The 14,055-nt window shown below is 41.6% G+C and overlaps 1 protein-coding gene across 4 annotated transcripts in view; it reads left to right on the top strand.

Moving 5' to 3' along the window:
- Positions 1-4,901, top strand: part of SENP2 (SUMO specific peptidase 2) — a 33,164-nt gene extending 28,263 nt beyond the window's left edge. For 3 of the 4 annotated variants that reach the window (XM_025877225.2, XM_025877241.2, XM_025877250.2), the window contains 2 exons: positions 1,950-2,045; positions 3,585-4,901. In XM_025877225.2, the coding sequence (XP_025733010.1) occupies positions 1,950-2,045; positions 3,585-3,647 (159 nt within the window). In that variant the 3' untranslated portion in view covers positions 3,648-4,901. Of the gene's footprint in view, positions 1-1,949 lie in introns of all 4 variants that reach the window. The other variant, XM_073896015.1, reaches the window with a different exon arrangement.
- Positions 4,902-14,055: the final 9,154 nt, after the last annotated feature.

Raw genomic sequence — 14,055 nt, 5'->3', positions numbered from 1 at the left:
CTTCTAGTCAACCGTCTGGTAGTAAATATTCTAAGTTTGTGAAAATCTGAAAATGTGTCTGCTTCACCTTCATAGAGGAAAGATGTTTTTCTAGGTACACAGTTCTAGGTTGTCAGTGTTTGTTCACTTAGAACTCTGAAGATAAGTCCACTGTGTTCTGGTTTCCTTGTTGCTACTGAGACATCTGATATATAGTTACTGTTCCTTTGCAGACAATTTGTCCTTTCTTTCTGGATTCTTTTAAGCATCTGACTCTTGATTTTGGCTCAGGACATGATCTCAGGGTTGTGAGGTTGATCCCGCGTCAGGCTCCACAGTCGGCAGGGAGTCTGCTTGAAGATTCTCTCTCCCTTTCTTTCTGCCCCTCCTCCTCTGCACCCACTCTCTCTCTCTCCCAAATAAATAAATAAATCTTAAAAAAAAATAAATTGTGGGGCGCCTGGGTGGTTCAGTCAGTTAAGTGTCTGCCTTTGGCTTGGGTCATGATACCAGCGTTCCTGGGATCGAGCCCCGCGTTGGGTTCTGCGCTCAGCGGGGAGCCTGCTTCTCCCTCTCCCTCTGCTACTTCCCCTGCTTTTGAGTGCTCGCGCTCTCTCTTTCAAATAAATAAATAAAATCTTTAAAAAACAAATTGTAAATATTAACCATACGCTAGCATGTCTCTCAAAAACAGCTAATAAACTCAAGTCAGCTATTTTTCTTGGTTGGTGCTAACGAAAGTTTAAAGTTCTTGTTACTTACTGGGAATTTTGTTTATTTAGGTCTTAGGTCCCATGCCACAGGGTCCTCAAGAGTCAAGTATGCTCTTTGTGAATATGCTTTGTATTATACTTGCCAGATTTGAATCTCATTCAGGGTTTGAGAATGCATACATTTTTGAGTCCTAATGGCTTCTTTTTAAAGTAAGCTGCATGAATTCAGTTTTAGCCCTCACCTGTGTATAATGGCTCCCCTATCTTTACTCAAAGGATTTTCCTTTCTAAGTTGAATAATTAGAAGGTTAAGCTTTGAAATTTCCTGAGGAAAGCATAGGTGTAAGGAGTCTGTTAGGGTGAGTAGCATGTTCTGGTATGGGGGACGTAATAAAGAAAACAAATTGTGTGTTGGAGTCTGTAGTTCTCTCCATTCTGTGAGAGATGCTGTGCTCAGTACCTACCGTATGTGTGGGTGTTGTGCATGTTCAGACAATCTTTTCTTTTTTTACAATAATCATCTGTATTTCTTTGAATAAAAAAATGAGCTTTTGTCATCTGGAATGTTTTCCAGCAGGGGATTCAGACTCTCTTTTATTCTTACTATCTTGTGCTCCTTAGAGCTGACAGCCAAAATGCATGTGGGGCTGGCCAAGATTAGGGCCGCAGAGGCCCGGGGAGTGTGAATTTAGCTCACGTGGATTGGTTTTGGGGCCTGCAGCACTGCTTGCAGTAAGCTATGCTTTTGCCTCAGGACAGAATTGAGCCATCAGAGCAAGATCCTGATTAAAGTCTTATCAAGAGGCATTTTTTTGTTTTCCCTGTTTGTAGCTGTGGGAGTCAAAAGTTGTGGTCTTATTTTCCTGTCTAGAGAAGCTAAACCCTGCAGTATTGAAATAGGTTAGTTGTTTTAATTGAGCCATATTTAGCCCTTTTCAAAATTTATAAAGTGCTTCTGAAACCATTCTCACTAGAATTCCTGTTCCTAGTAATAAACTTTCAGTTTGGTTTCTTAGTATGAGAGCCAAGAGATGGAATTCTCACTTTGCTTTTCTTTTCCTTGCTGAAAAATATTTTCTGTGCGGGTCACGAATTCCAGTCATGGTGGGAGTTCTTATGCCACATAAAGACTGTGTTTTTGTAGTACCTTTATAATATTGTTTATCCACTGTAATATTTGTAAGAAGTCAAAGGAGTTTGTGTTTGATGACATTTTGTCCCTTTCTCCCCCACCCTCCCTTTTTTTTTAAATTTTAGGAGATTCCTCAACAGTTGAATGGGAGTGATTGTGGAATGTTTACTTGTAAATATGCAGATTATATCTCTAGGGACAAACCTATCACATTTACTCAGGTGAGTGGAGCCCCCTCCTCACCCACTTACTTGTTATCAAAGAAGATGAACTCCAAGCGGGTTCCCGGTGCCTGGTGCACAGTAAGGTCTGAAGAATGGCCCCTGTGCCACCGCTCTTGCTGTTGTAACCCTTGGCCGTGGCCCTGCTCCTGCTGGGATCAGGGTTTGGCACTGCATCTGCTCTTAGGTTTCTCCTCCTTTTTGGTGACCAGTGAGGCAGTTTGCCTATCTCCGAACTCCAGTGTTCACTAGCTCCTGAATAGTATTACTGGTATTTTTGGCCAAAGGAGGAGGTAAGTAAGAGTGTGTGTGACAGCCCGGGGAAATCAGGCCTTGTGAGAAGGTAAGCTGCGGGTCTGAGCTAGAACTACAAATACTGCCTTCCCCTTCTGTGCTGGTTACTTGAGGTTCTCCGGGGCTCTGTATTTGAGCGGGAATTCGAGTGTGTTGGGAACTCTTGAGAACTTATGTTTGTAAAAATAGATTCTCAACCGTTTTATAACTGAGTCAGGACAACCCCCTTTAAAATATATTTTTCTTCAGCAGACCTCATTTGGGTAGATGTTGTCTACCAGACTACTTACTGAATAGGACTGATAACCCTATTCCAAGCTGGTGAGCAATATGAAGTAACTAGGGCTCCCATGCTGAATCACTACAATTCTAGTCTAAAATAAAGGCACTTTTTATTGGTTAGTTTTAGTAGTTTTACTAAGAATAAATGTGATTTTTTCTACTCTATGTTTTGAACTATTTAAAATAACTTACACATCCATGTATTAAGACTTTTTAGGCCCCTCCAGGTAGGAAATCACTAGTTTATAGTAAAGTGATATATCCATCTTATAATGAGATACCAGGAGTACCTCAAGGGTGTGAACTTCTGATTTCATCAAAAAGAGGACTAGTTGAGTTACAGGTAATTTTGGATTTGTCTTGTGTGTTGCTGCTTTGAAAATTGGCCCATGTAGTGATTATCATAAAGCAGAATAATATATTGAGCAAAGCCATTTCCTTCTTTGATGCTTCTAAATAACAAGGAGTTATTTGCTCTCTGAACCTACTGACGTGAGATTTGAAGGACAGAAGTTGCCATTTGAACAGAATTGACAATGTATAACATTTGGTAAAACAGAAATTTTTGAATGTTTTTTCCTTTATTTAAATAGAGTTCATGTTTTTCTCGAAAAAGCAAAATACGTTCATTTTAGAATGTTCTGTAAGTATATGTAAGTAGAAAAGTTTCGTATTATGCTACCACTTGGGTGTTTCCATTTTGGTTCACGTCTTTGTGCTATGACATAGTTGTGGGATTCTATTGTATAATTCTGCAACCTGCTTTGATTTTCCTTAACATGTAAAACTGCTTCTGATACAGACAATATAATAAGAACATTATAACCTCCTTATCTTTGGCTTTTTAAGTCTGAACCATGACATAAAAGAGTCAAGGCTTCTGTAAAGGACATGGTTTATTTACATGATTGTGCCTCAAGGGTTTTACTGTGTGGCATATGATGTGTTGTTTGTGGATTGCAGCACCAGATGCCTCTCTTCCGGAAGAAGATGGTGTGGGAAATCCTTCATCAGCAGCTGCTGTGAGAGTGCCCCGCCCAGTCCCTCGAGCTGCTGGTGGTTCTGTCATGGAGGACGGATGTTTCCATATACCTCATGCATCGTGGGTTCAGAAGTCCCTGCATCACCTCTGTTGGCTCACAGGTCCTGAGCTGTAGGACGTGCGCGCCGGCCTCGCCTGCACCCTGGTCCTGACGTGGTGTGTGGAGGTTCTGCCTGCAACCCCCTGTGTAAGCCTGTGCCTGCTCAGAGCCTGGACTGTTCAACCCACACAAGAACAAATGCTCATTAATAACTCTTTCTTTTTTTAAAGATCTTTTTTTTTTTCCCTATGAATGTGGGAAATGCAGGATTTATTCTATGATTTGTCTTCTGTGTGTTTGTTCACGTGTGTTCATTCGCTCACTCATTTGCAAACATAACGGGCAGTGGCCGTTTGCTGCTGCTCTTACAGTTAACTCTGAATTACCTGTTTGAACTATTTATTTTTGAAAGGAATGTTAATCAAGCTCCACTCCCAGCTGAAGATCCAGAGGGCAATCAGTGCGGGGAGGAAGGAAGTGTTAACTAACTTCTCTAAGGCTGGAGCAGAAACTGGCAACTCGAAGCTGGAGATCCTGTGCTGGAGGCCTGACGCTGCGGATGCCGGGAGAAGTGCCGCGGTGGAGGGCTCCAGTTGCCTTCCAGAGCAAGTCTGACACTACAGCACCCGCACGGAGGGCGTGGACAGGCAGGGCTGTGGCTCTCCAGGCGGCTTCCAAAGAGTGTCGTGGTCATCCTAAAGAGACCACTCTTTCTGGAGATGAGGTGACTTGGCTACTCTTGAAACTGGATTTGAAGTAACTGTAAGCCCTAAATCTTCGTTTTCATCCCATATCTGGTTGAGTATAAACCTCAGAATTGTAAGGGCTGGCCTGGGCTCTTGATGTCAAAAGATACGATTCAGCGTAAAAGCTATTTTTCCTCAAAAGTTTTTTTTTCTATATATAAAACCGAAATTAAGTTTTGTACTCATTAGGATTTACATCCCTCCTTCCCCCATTCCATCCCCACTGAAATTTGGAAGAAAATTTAGTACTTGGCTCTGAGGCTGCCAGTTATACAATGATCTATTTTGCATATGAAAGTTTGTATTTACCTTTTTTGTTCATTAAAAACTTCCCAGTGGTTACACATTTTTAATTTCAGAGAGTTTAGAGTTGGTCAGAGCATATTTTGCAAGATCTAGTGCCTAGTGTTGCTTTCCTGGTGTAATAAAGGCTGTCTGGCGGAACCTGAAAAGTATGTGCTGAAATGACTCCTAATCCTTTCCCCACCTAAACCCCCCACACTTGTCCTGGCGCACAAAGGCAAGGGGGGAAAACCAGAAAAGTCGGGCATGTGTTCGCCATGAATCAACGTGTCTGCCCTCTGGAGGGCATGGCCGCTGGGCACAGAGGCATGGTATTGTAGCCAGTTTTTCCTGAGACGTGTCAGAGTCTCCCATATAGGATCTGGGGCCCGGCAGAAATTGTTGTGCCTACTTGATAGGCACACCAGAGGACATGTGCTGGATGAGAAGTAAAAGGGTGAGTTCGTTGTGCAGAGTCTCCCTCAAGCTTAGGCTGCACACAGCCTTTCCTGGAGGCTACCAGAGCTGTCTCAGTGAGTGTTGGGATCAAGCAGCTGGTATAGCCGAAAAGCTGGAGAATTTACCGGGTCAACATTATACTAAAAACCTGGTTTCCACTTGGCTCTTAGAGGTTTCACCTGAGAATTTAGTGCCTTAAGATTTGTTCCACGTGGGGTAAATCCAGTGAGGAATGGCGGTTTGTATTCCACCCCGGGGAGGGACAACGGGGTTTCAGTCGTTTGTGTTACGCAAGGATCTGAGGGGCTTCTTCAAGCAGCTGTCGCTGAGCTGCCCACTACTATGTACTCTTCAGGACAGCCCTTAACAGTCTCCCAGGACATATGAAATCGACGAGAGCAGAGAGTAAAGCTAGAGAACAGCCTTCTAGTTTACCCCGAGTTCCTGAATTTAATAGGAAGTTACCCCAGGCCGTGCTTCTCTAGGCCACTGACGTGTCTCTCTTGGTGCAGAGAAACTTGTCACTAATAGAATTTTTATTTCTAAGCAGCTTGTGAGAAAAGCAGTCAGGTGATAAAATCAACAGCTGATCTTACCAGTAGCCAATTATCAACATTAAAGCCAGTGATACATATATTTTTAAATTGCAAGAGTTTAGGGATCTGAGAAAAAAGGTAGAGTGGACCATTGTTCTTTTTTAGTAGCACTCTCTCCTAAAGATTGATAAAGATGAAAAAAAAATACACAAAAACTGTTGTGTCTTTCTCATGTTTGACCTTATACCAGAGCTGGGATGTGGTGGGAGGGACATATACCTGGGGCATTTGGAAGATGTTCTGGAGAGCCCCATATTCTACCTCAGTTGCCAAAGACTATTAGAACTTCTGAACTATTCCTCTGAAATACTAAGCACAACTTGGGGAATGCCAGGTTAAATGATGGCTGTTTGCACTGTAAGGAGTTGCTTGGTGCTGGGACCAAGGTGTGGGTGTGGGAGAATGTGTCCTTGGAGATCTACTGAACATCAGATACAGAAAAGTCAACAAGCTAGAGAAATTTAAGTCTGTAATAACCTTAGTACTATAGTTAAGCTACATAGTTTAAATTGGGTTTTGTGAACTAATTGGGAACCTGATCTCGTTTCTTTGAGGAAAAACTCTAAGCACCCAATATTCAAGCAAACTTTTGGTATTGTTTTAAGTTAGAGATCTAGCTGGCTGTATTGCTTTGATAACTTCTTTTTTTTAAGATTTTATTTATTTGACAGAGCGAGCACAAGCAGGGGGAGAAGCAGAGGGAGAAGCAGACTCCCTGCTGAGCAGGGACCCCGATGTGGGGCTCCATCCCAGGACCCTGGGATCATGACCTGAGCTGAAGGCAGACGCTCAACCGACTGAGCCACCCGGGCACCCCTGATAACTTTTTTTCTTTTAATTTACTTAATCTATACAAGGAAGAGTCTGGGTGTATTGAAACAGTTGTTGATTTTATTTATCAATAGATAAGTAGGTATTAATTTTATGAAATCAGTAGGTGTTGATTTCATCTTATTTACCAATAAATTCATGTCTTTAATTCAGTGGCTTTCAAGATTTTTTTTTTTTTAAGATTTTTATTTATTCATTTGAGACACAGAGATAGAAAGCATGAGCAGGGGGAGAGGCAGAGGGAGAGGGAGAGGCAGAGGGAGAGGGAGAGGCAGGCTCCCTGCTGAGCCAGAAGCCTGATGTGGGGCTTGATCCCAGGACCCTGGGATCATGACCTGAGCCGAAGGCAGACGCTTAACCATCTGAGCCACCCAGGCGCCCCTCAGATTTTTTGATTGCAAATTTTTTTGTATTTTTTATTGTGACCAGCACATACATGTATATATATTATGTGATTTTATGTAGACACAAAAGTTCTATAAAAACACTACTTACCCTTGCTAAACTGATAGTTCTATTTCCGTTTTTTAAATAAAAATGTAGGTTATGACCACCAACCCACCAATGGACAGAAATCCGGTTTAAAAAGCGCGGCTCCAAATCACCTGACAGCAGGATGCAAATTATATTTAAAACTATAAAGCTGGAGACCACAAAAATATGATAAATGTGGGACTGTTTTGAGATGAATCATTCTAGGAAAATGGACCAGAAGCTTTCAGACCCTCAATGGAAATATGTAAATAGTCCTTATTTTTCAGGTTTGTGTGTTGTCATTTCTAAAATATGTTAAGTACAGGTCCTGTTACTTCTATGTAGGATGTGAAAGAATGGTCCTGGAAATGTGTGTGTTCCATGGTTTTTCCTCCTGCGACGCACAGCAAACATTAGAACAGATTAATGTCTGAACCTCACGTTTCTGAAAACTTGGACATGGAGTCTTTCTTTGTGTGTCACCTTAGAACTGTTCTATGGAACACACTTTGGAAAGTGCCAGGAGAAGTAACATCAAGTTCTTAGAAGAATGTACTTCAAATATACAGTGGAGAAGCCCTGCCCCCGCCCACCCCTGGCACACATACTGGCTCCTGAAGGGCATATGGTGACCATCCAGTCTGTAGTCATGCTTTTGTTTTTAATTGTATCTGTAATAGGTGTTCATAGTAGAAAAGTGAAATGCTGATAAATGGTAAAGAATGAGAATTCTGCAAACTCACCATTCAGAGTCAATAACTGAACATTAACATTTTGGTATATATCCTGGCCTTTGGTTCATATGCCCCTTCTTATATGTATAAGTAAGTGTGTGAATTGTACACATTCACACATGTATGTTTTTTGTTACTAACAAATATGGAATCATACTATATATATGGCTATATAACCCCCTTTATCTCGAACATACCTTCGTGTCAATAAATACATCATTTAGTAGTTGCATAGTGTTCTAGAATATGGCTGTAACATATTAAGTATTGTTGACATACCATCTTGTACCATGTTTGGCTCATTCTCTTAGGAGAAATTCTCATTTAAAATTTCTGAGTTAAATTTAGGTATATTAAAAATTAGGGGAAAAAAATCACCTATTGGTATTTTGACTTATTTCTTCTGGCACAGGATAATGATCTGTATCTCCATTGATTTAAGTTTTTAATTTTTATTTCTTAAAAGATTTTATTTGTCAGCGCGAAATAGTGAGCAGCGCACACGCGGGGGGGGGTAGGGAGAAGCAGGCCCCCCGCGGAGCAGGGAGTCCGATGTGGGGCTCCATCCCAGGACCCTGGGATCATGACCTGAGCCGAAGGCAGACGCTTAACGACTGAGCCACTCAGTTGTCCCTAAGTTTTTTTTTTTTTTAATTTAAAAATCTTATTTATTTGAGCCAGAGAGAACTCTCGCAAGAGAGATACCACGAGAGGAGGGAGGGGCAGAGGGAGAGAGAGAAGCAGACTGCCCACGGAGCAGGGAGCCCGACGCGGGGCTTGATGCCAGCACTCCAGGATCATGACCTGAGCTGAAGGCACACGCTTAACTGACTCAGCCACCCAGATACCCCTCCACTGATTTTTTTTTTTAATATTTGAGAGAGAGAGGAAGAGCTTGCAAGAGCACAAGCAGGGGGAGGGACAGGCAGAAGGAGAGGTAGAAGCAGACTTCCCCGCCGAGCAGGGAGCCCAACTTGGGGCTCCATCCCAGGACCCTGAGATCATGACCTGAGCTGAAGACAGACGCTTAACCGACTGAGCCACCCAGGCATCCCTCCACTGATTTAATTTTTAAAATATTTCTCATGTGTTGGTCTTCTGGATAAGATCATTCTGAGACATTTACTGTCTCATTTTAGTGGACAATTTTTTCTTTTTTTCAACTACTTTACAAAAAACCTGTTATGGGAATCCTAAGACCTACACAGTCATCACCCTCTTTCAGGAGTTACTATAATGTGGCTAATCTGCATGCACTTTTTCATAGGGGAGGGGAGATTCTGGAGTATTTTATTTTTTAAAAATTTTTATTGTTATGTTAATCACCATACCTCATTAGTTTTTGATGTAGTGTTTCATGATTCATTGTTTGCATATAACAGCCAGTGCTCCACGCAGTACGTGCCCTTCTTAATACCCATCACCGGGCTAACCCATCCCCCCAACCCCCTCCCCTCTAGAAACCTGTTTGTTTTTCAGAGTCCATCGTCTCTCATGGTTCATCTCCCCCTCCGATTTCCCCCCCTTCATTCTTCCCCTCCTGCTATCTTCTTTTTTTTTCTTAACATATAATGCATTATTTGTTTCAGAGGTACAGATCTGTGATTCAACAGTCTTACACAATTCACAGCGCTCACCATAGCACATACCCTCCGCAATGTCCATCACCCAGCCACCCCATCCCTCCCACCCCCCACCACTCCGGCAACCCTCAGTTTGTTTCCTGAGATTAAGAATTCCTCGTATCAGTGAGGTCATATGATATATGTCTTTCTCTGATTGACTTATTTCACTCGAGTCTGGAGTATTTTAAAGCAAAACCTTCACGTCATTCTACTTAAATATTTAAGAATGTCTCCCTAATAATACTTAAAAAAAAACCCTCTATCATTTTCACACCTAATAGAATAAGGATTGCTAATGTCATCTAATATTCAGTTCATATTAAAATTTTCCTGGTCATTTAACAAATGTTTTATTCTTCTCATCAGGATGTATAGTGGGCTGAATGAATGGTGGCCCCCAAAATGATAGGTCCACATCCTAATCCTTGGAACCTGTGAATATTGGTGACAAAAGATGACAAAAGATGATTAACTTAAAATCAATTCTCAATTGAATTCTCAATTCTCTTAAAATCAAGTCTCAACTTGAGAAAAGGAATTTATCTTGGATTATCTGGGTGGGCTCAAATGCAATCACAGGCCTTATAAGAGACTGAGTTTTGAGACAGAAGAGGAGGTGTTAAAAATGGGCCTAGGCAGTGTTTATATTTTATACTCATTTTTGTGTGAAAAAAAATCTGTTTATACATCTCTAAAACAAAGTCTGGAAAAAGACACCAAGAGTTAATAATGGTGGTCTGGACGGGCTACTTTATAAACTCGTTTTTGGGGGCGCCTGGGTGGCTCAGTCGTTAAGCGTCTGCCTGCAGCTCAGCTCATGATCCCAGGTCCTGGGATCGAGCCCCGCGTCGGGCTCCCTGCTCAGCAGGAGGCCTGTTTTCTCCCTCTCCCATTCCCCCTGCCTTAAAATAAAACAAAACAAAACAAAACAAAAAAGAGGAGGTCAGACCATGGAAACAGAGTCTGAGGTGACGCCACCACAAGCCACGGAAGCCTGGAGCCACAAAAGCTGGAAGAGCCTCTGGGGAACAAGGCCCTGCTGACACCTGGCTTTTGGACTTCTGGCTCTAGAACTGTGAGAATACATTTCTGTTTTAATCTAGCAAGTTTGTGGTAGGTAGGTACAGTGGTCTCTCAAGTCTAATGCAGGTTCCAAATCCGAAATCTTATTTGACACGTGCATTGCCTTTGCTGATTACAGAGCTCTGGAGACTCGTACACAACAGCAGTCTCCCTCCTTATACTATTATTTATTAGAGAAACTGCATTTTCCTATGGAACGTCCCACATTCCAGATTTGGCTTATAGCTCCTTGCTAGGGCTTAACTATTTACGCCAGCCCTTGTATTTCATATAAACTGGGTAAGTTTAATCTAGCGGCTGGACTGGATCCAGGCTGAAGTAGGTAAGGACACTTCATTGGTGTCCCTATTGTATTGCATCTGGTTGTCCTACTTAGTGGCGCTAAGAGTGATCAGTGGTTCAGGCTGTAAAGCTTCCTATTCATCTTCTTCTTGGTTTTAAATTTGATGACCCATTATTTCATTAAGAGGTACAAAATGGTGCTTTTCTAATTCTGTCATTGCTTCTGTGTTCACTGAATTCTTGAATTCTTCTGTAAAAGATACAGTAATTACTATTTGGGTTCCCTGAAATGCACTTCATACAGGAAAGAATATATGATGTTTTGACTCATTAATAATCTGTTTGATGTTCAAATTGCCCTATTTTTGGCCTCAGTGTCCTTTTGACAGAATCCCACAAGTCTGTGATAGCTTTCTTGCTTAACAGGTATGATAAAGGCTCATCTTACACATCTCCTGCTCCAGACCTGAAAGGCCATTTATTGAAGGATTTCTTTTAGTGAGAAATTGTAGAGACCAGAATGTGGGCACTGTTAATGCTGATTACCACTGGGTTATTTGTGCTTCTAGGCCTTTACAATAGCAGACTAAAAAATACTTTTTCTTCAAAGGGAAAAAATGTTTTACTGATTTCCAATTCCAATGTAAGAGTCTAAGGATTTTTTCTTTCTTTCTTTTTTTTTTAAGATTTTATTTATTTATTTGACAAAGAGCAAGCCCAAGTAAGGGGAGTGGCAGAGGGAGAGGGAGAAGCAGGCTCCCTGAGGAGCAGGTTGCCTTGATGCGGGGCTCGATCCCAGGACCCTGGGATCGTGACCTGAGCCGAAGGCAGACGCTTAACGACTGAGCCTCCCAGGCGCCCCTAGTCTAAGGATTTTGATTTTATATTGTAATCTTGAAAACCCTGGTTGCTAACAACATCAACATAATTGTTTTACCCCATAGTATACTTATAATAATTTCAAAATATCAATACCAGCATAACTAACAAGGTTACTAAATAACAGTTTAAGATTTCTTTGCAATTCTTTTTATTTTTAGACCATATCCCACTAGAGATTCATAGTGAAAATACTCTCTTAAAATCATTTAATTTTTTTCCCCGGTAATTATGCCATCAACTCGATACACAGTTGGATTCATTTGTTCTTGGTGTTTGGGTATTTGCTTTTTGCTTTGTTTTTTATTTTTTAAAGATTTTATTTATTTGAGAGAGAGAGCACACAAGCAGGGGGAGCGGCAGGCAGAGGGAGAGAGAGAAGCAGGCTCCCTACTGAGCAGGGAGCCCGATGCGGGGCCTGATCCCAGGACCCTGGGATCATAACCTGAGCTGAAGGCAGACGCTTAACCCACTGAGCCACCCAGGAGCCCCTGCTTTGTTTTTTGATTATGTAAAACATAAACATTAGTCCAAGAGCAAAACGATGCAACAAGATACATTCACAGTTTCCTTGCCTCGCCCTGTTCTTTCCCTGAAGTCTTAAATTTCAATTCATCTTTTTTTTTTTTAAGATTTTTATTTATTTATTTGACAGAGATAGAGAGCACAAGTAGGCAGAGTGGCAGACAGAGGGAGAGGCCGAAGCAGGCTCTCCGCTGAGCAGAGAGCCCGATGCGGGTCTCGATCCCGGGACCCTGGCATCATGACCTGAGCAGAAGGCAGACGCTTAACCACTGAGCCACCCAGGCGCCCCTCAATTCATCTTTATTAGCTTTTAATCTTCCTTTTTGAAAATATAGCTAGATATATAAATATTCGTATTTCTTTCCTTTTTTACATTAGTAAAGATACCATGTTAACAGTTGTGTCTCATTGTTCAAAAGACTCAGTTTATTCTAGGGGCACCTGGGTGGCTCAGTCGATTGAGCATTTGATTTCAGCTCAGGTCATGATCTTGGGGTCCTGGGATCGGAGCCCCGCGTTGAGCTCCCCGCTCAGCAGGGAGTCTGCTGGTCCCTTTCTACCCCTCCCCCTGCTTGTGCTCTCTTTCTCACAAATAAATAAAAACCTCAATTTGTTCTAGATAAGTAAGTTACCCCTCATTCTTCAGTTCTTTTTATAGCCTCATAATAATCCACTGTTTCAGGGTGCTGTGCTTCATTACCAGTCCCCTCACGATGGATATTTAGGCTGTCAATCTTTTTGTTACAAATAATGTTTCAATGCATGTGCCTTTTGCATGTCACTTCGTTTTTGCTAACATATCTTTGGCGTAGATTCCTAGAAGTGGAATTGCTGGGTCAAATATGTAGCATATGTAATTTGCCAAATTTCGCTCCTCGGAGGTAGCATCATTGTGTGTCAGCTCACAGTCTTACCTGTAAAGCCTAAAATATTTACTGTCTGTCTACAGAAGAGGGTGTCAACCCCCTCATTGCAATCCTTAAGGTCTGGCCAGCACAGAGTCCTTGGGGGAGGTAGCATAGGCAGTTTTCAATGGGCCTGGGTAGGAGTGGCCCCAAGCTCGTGCTCAGTCACATGTCCACATGGTTCTGCAAGGGAAGGGAGACCAGCACACAGTGGGGTTGGGGGCCTGGGAAGAGACTGTGGATTTTTGTTCTGCAGCTAGCACTCTGGCACAGTGATCAGTTTTGTCCCAATTATGACACTTGTGGTTCCCCCCCTTTTCCCATATACATTTCACACATTTTTGGTCTTTGTTAACATGTGTTTTGGGATTTTATCATTACCATGTTTTGCTTCCTCTTCACGGGTAATCTTGATATTTAAATTCAGTTTTAAATTTAGTTACAGATTTAGAACAATTTAAACATTTCTAGTTTAATTGGTTTCAAATGCTTACTTTGTCTTTTTTAAACACGAGTTTTATTTGGCTTTAGTTTTTAGTTGGAAACATTTTCACATACTTATTTTTCAAAGATGTAGGAATTCTCTTAACTGAATCCCTGCAAATAGACTCTTCCTGAAGTTTTAACACCTGAAAGATAACTGGACTGGGTATTGAAATTCTCGTCACAGCCCTTTTTCTTCTTAAAACTTGCTTTCTGGCACTCCGTAGTGGAGCAGAGACATCTGAAACTAGCTTGCTTTTTTTGCTTGTTATTTTGTTTTGGTCCGCATCCTATTAGAACTTTAGTTCTATCCAAAAAAATATGACAGAATCTATCTAGGTCTGAATCTCTATTTTTGGTTGCATTAAGATACTGGTTTGTTGCTATACATACAAAGGGCATAAAATAACAGTTTCTTTAAAAAGGTAGTTTTCTCTGCCAGGTACCA

The sequence above is a fragment of the Callorhinus ursinus genome, unplaced genomic scaffold (assembly GCF_003265705.2).
Source record: "Callorhinus ursinus isolate GAN/ISIS: 27379988/994484 unplaced genomic scaffold, GSC_fseal_2.0 scaffold1, whole genome shotgun sequence".
NCBI lineage: Eukaryota > Metazoa > Chordata > Mammalia > Carnivora > Otariidae > Callorhinus > Callorhinus ursinus.
The sequence above is the reverse complement of the archived record's forward strand: the minus strand, read 5'-3'. Positions and strand labels throughout refer to the sequence as shown.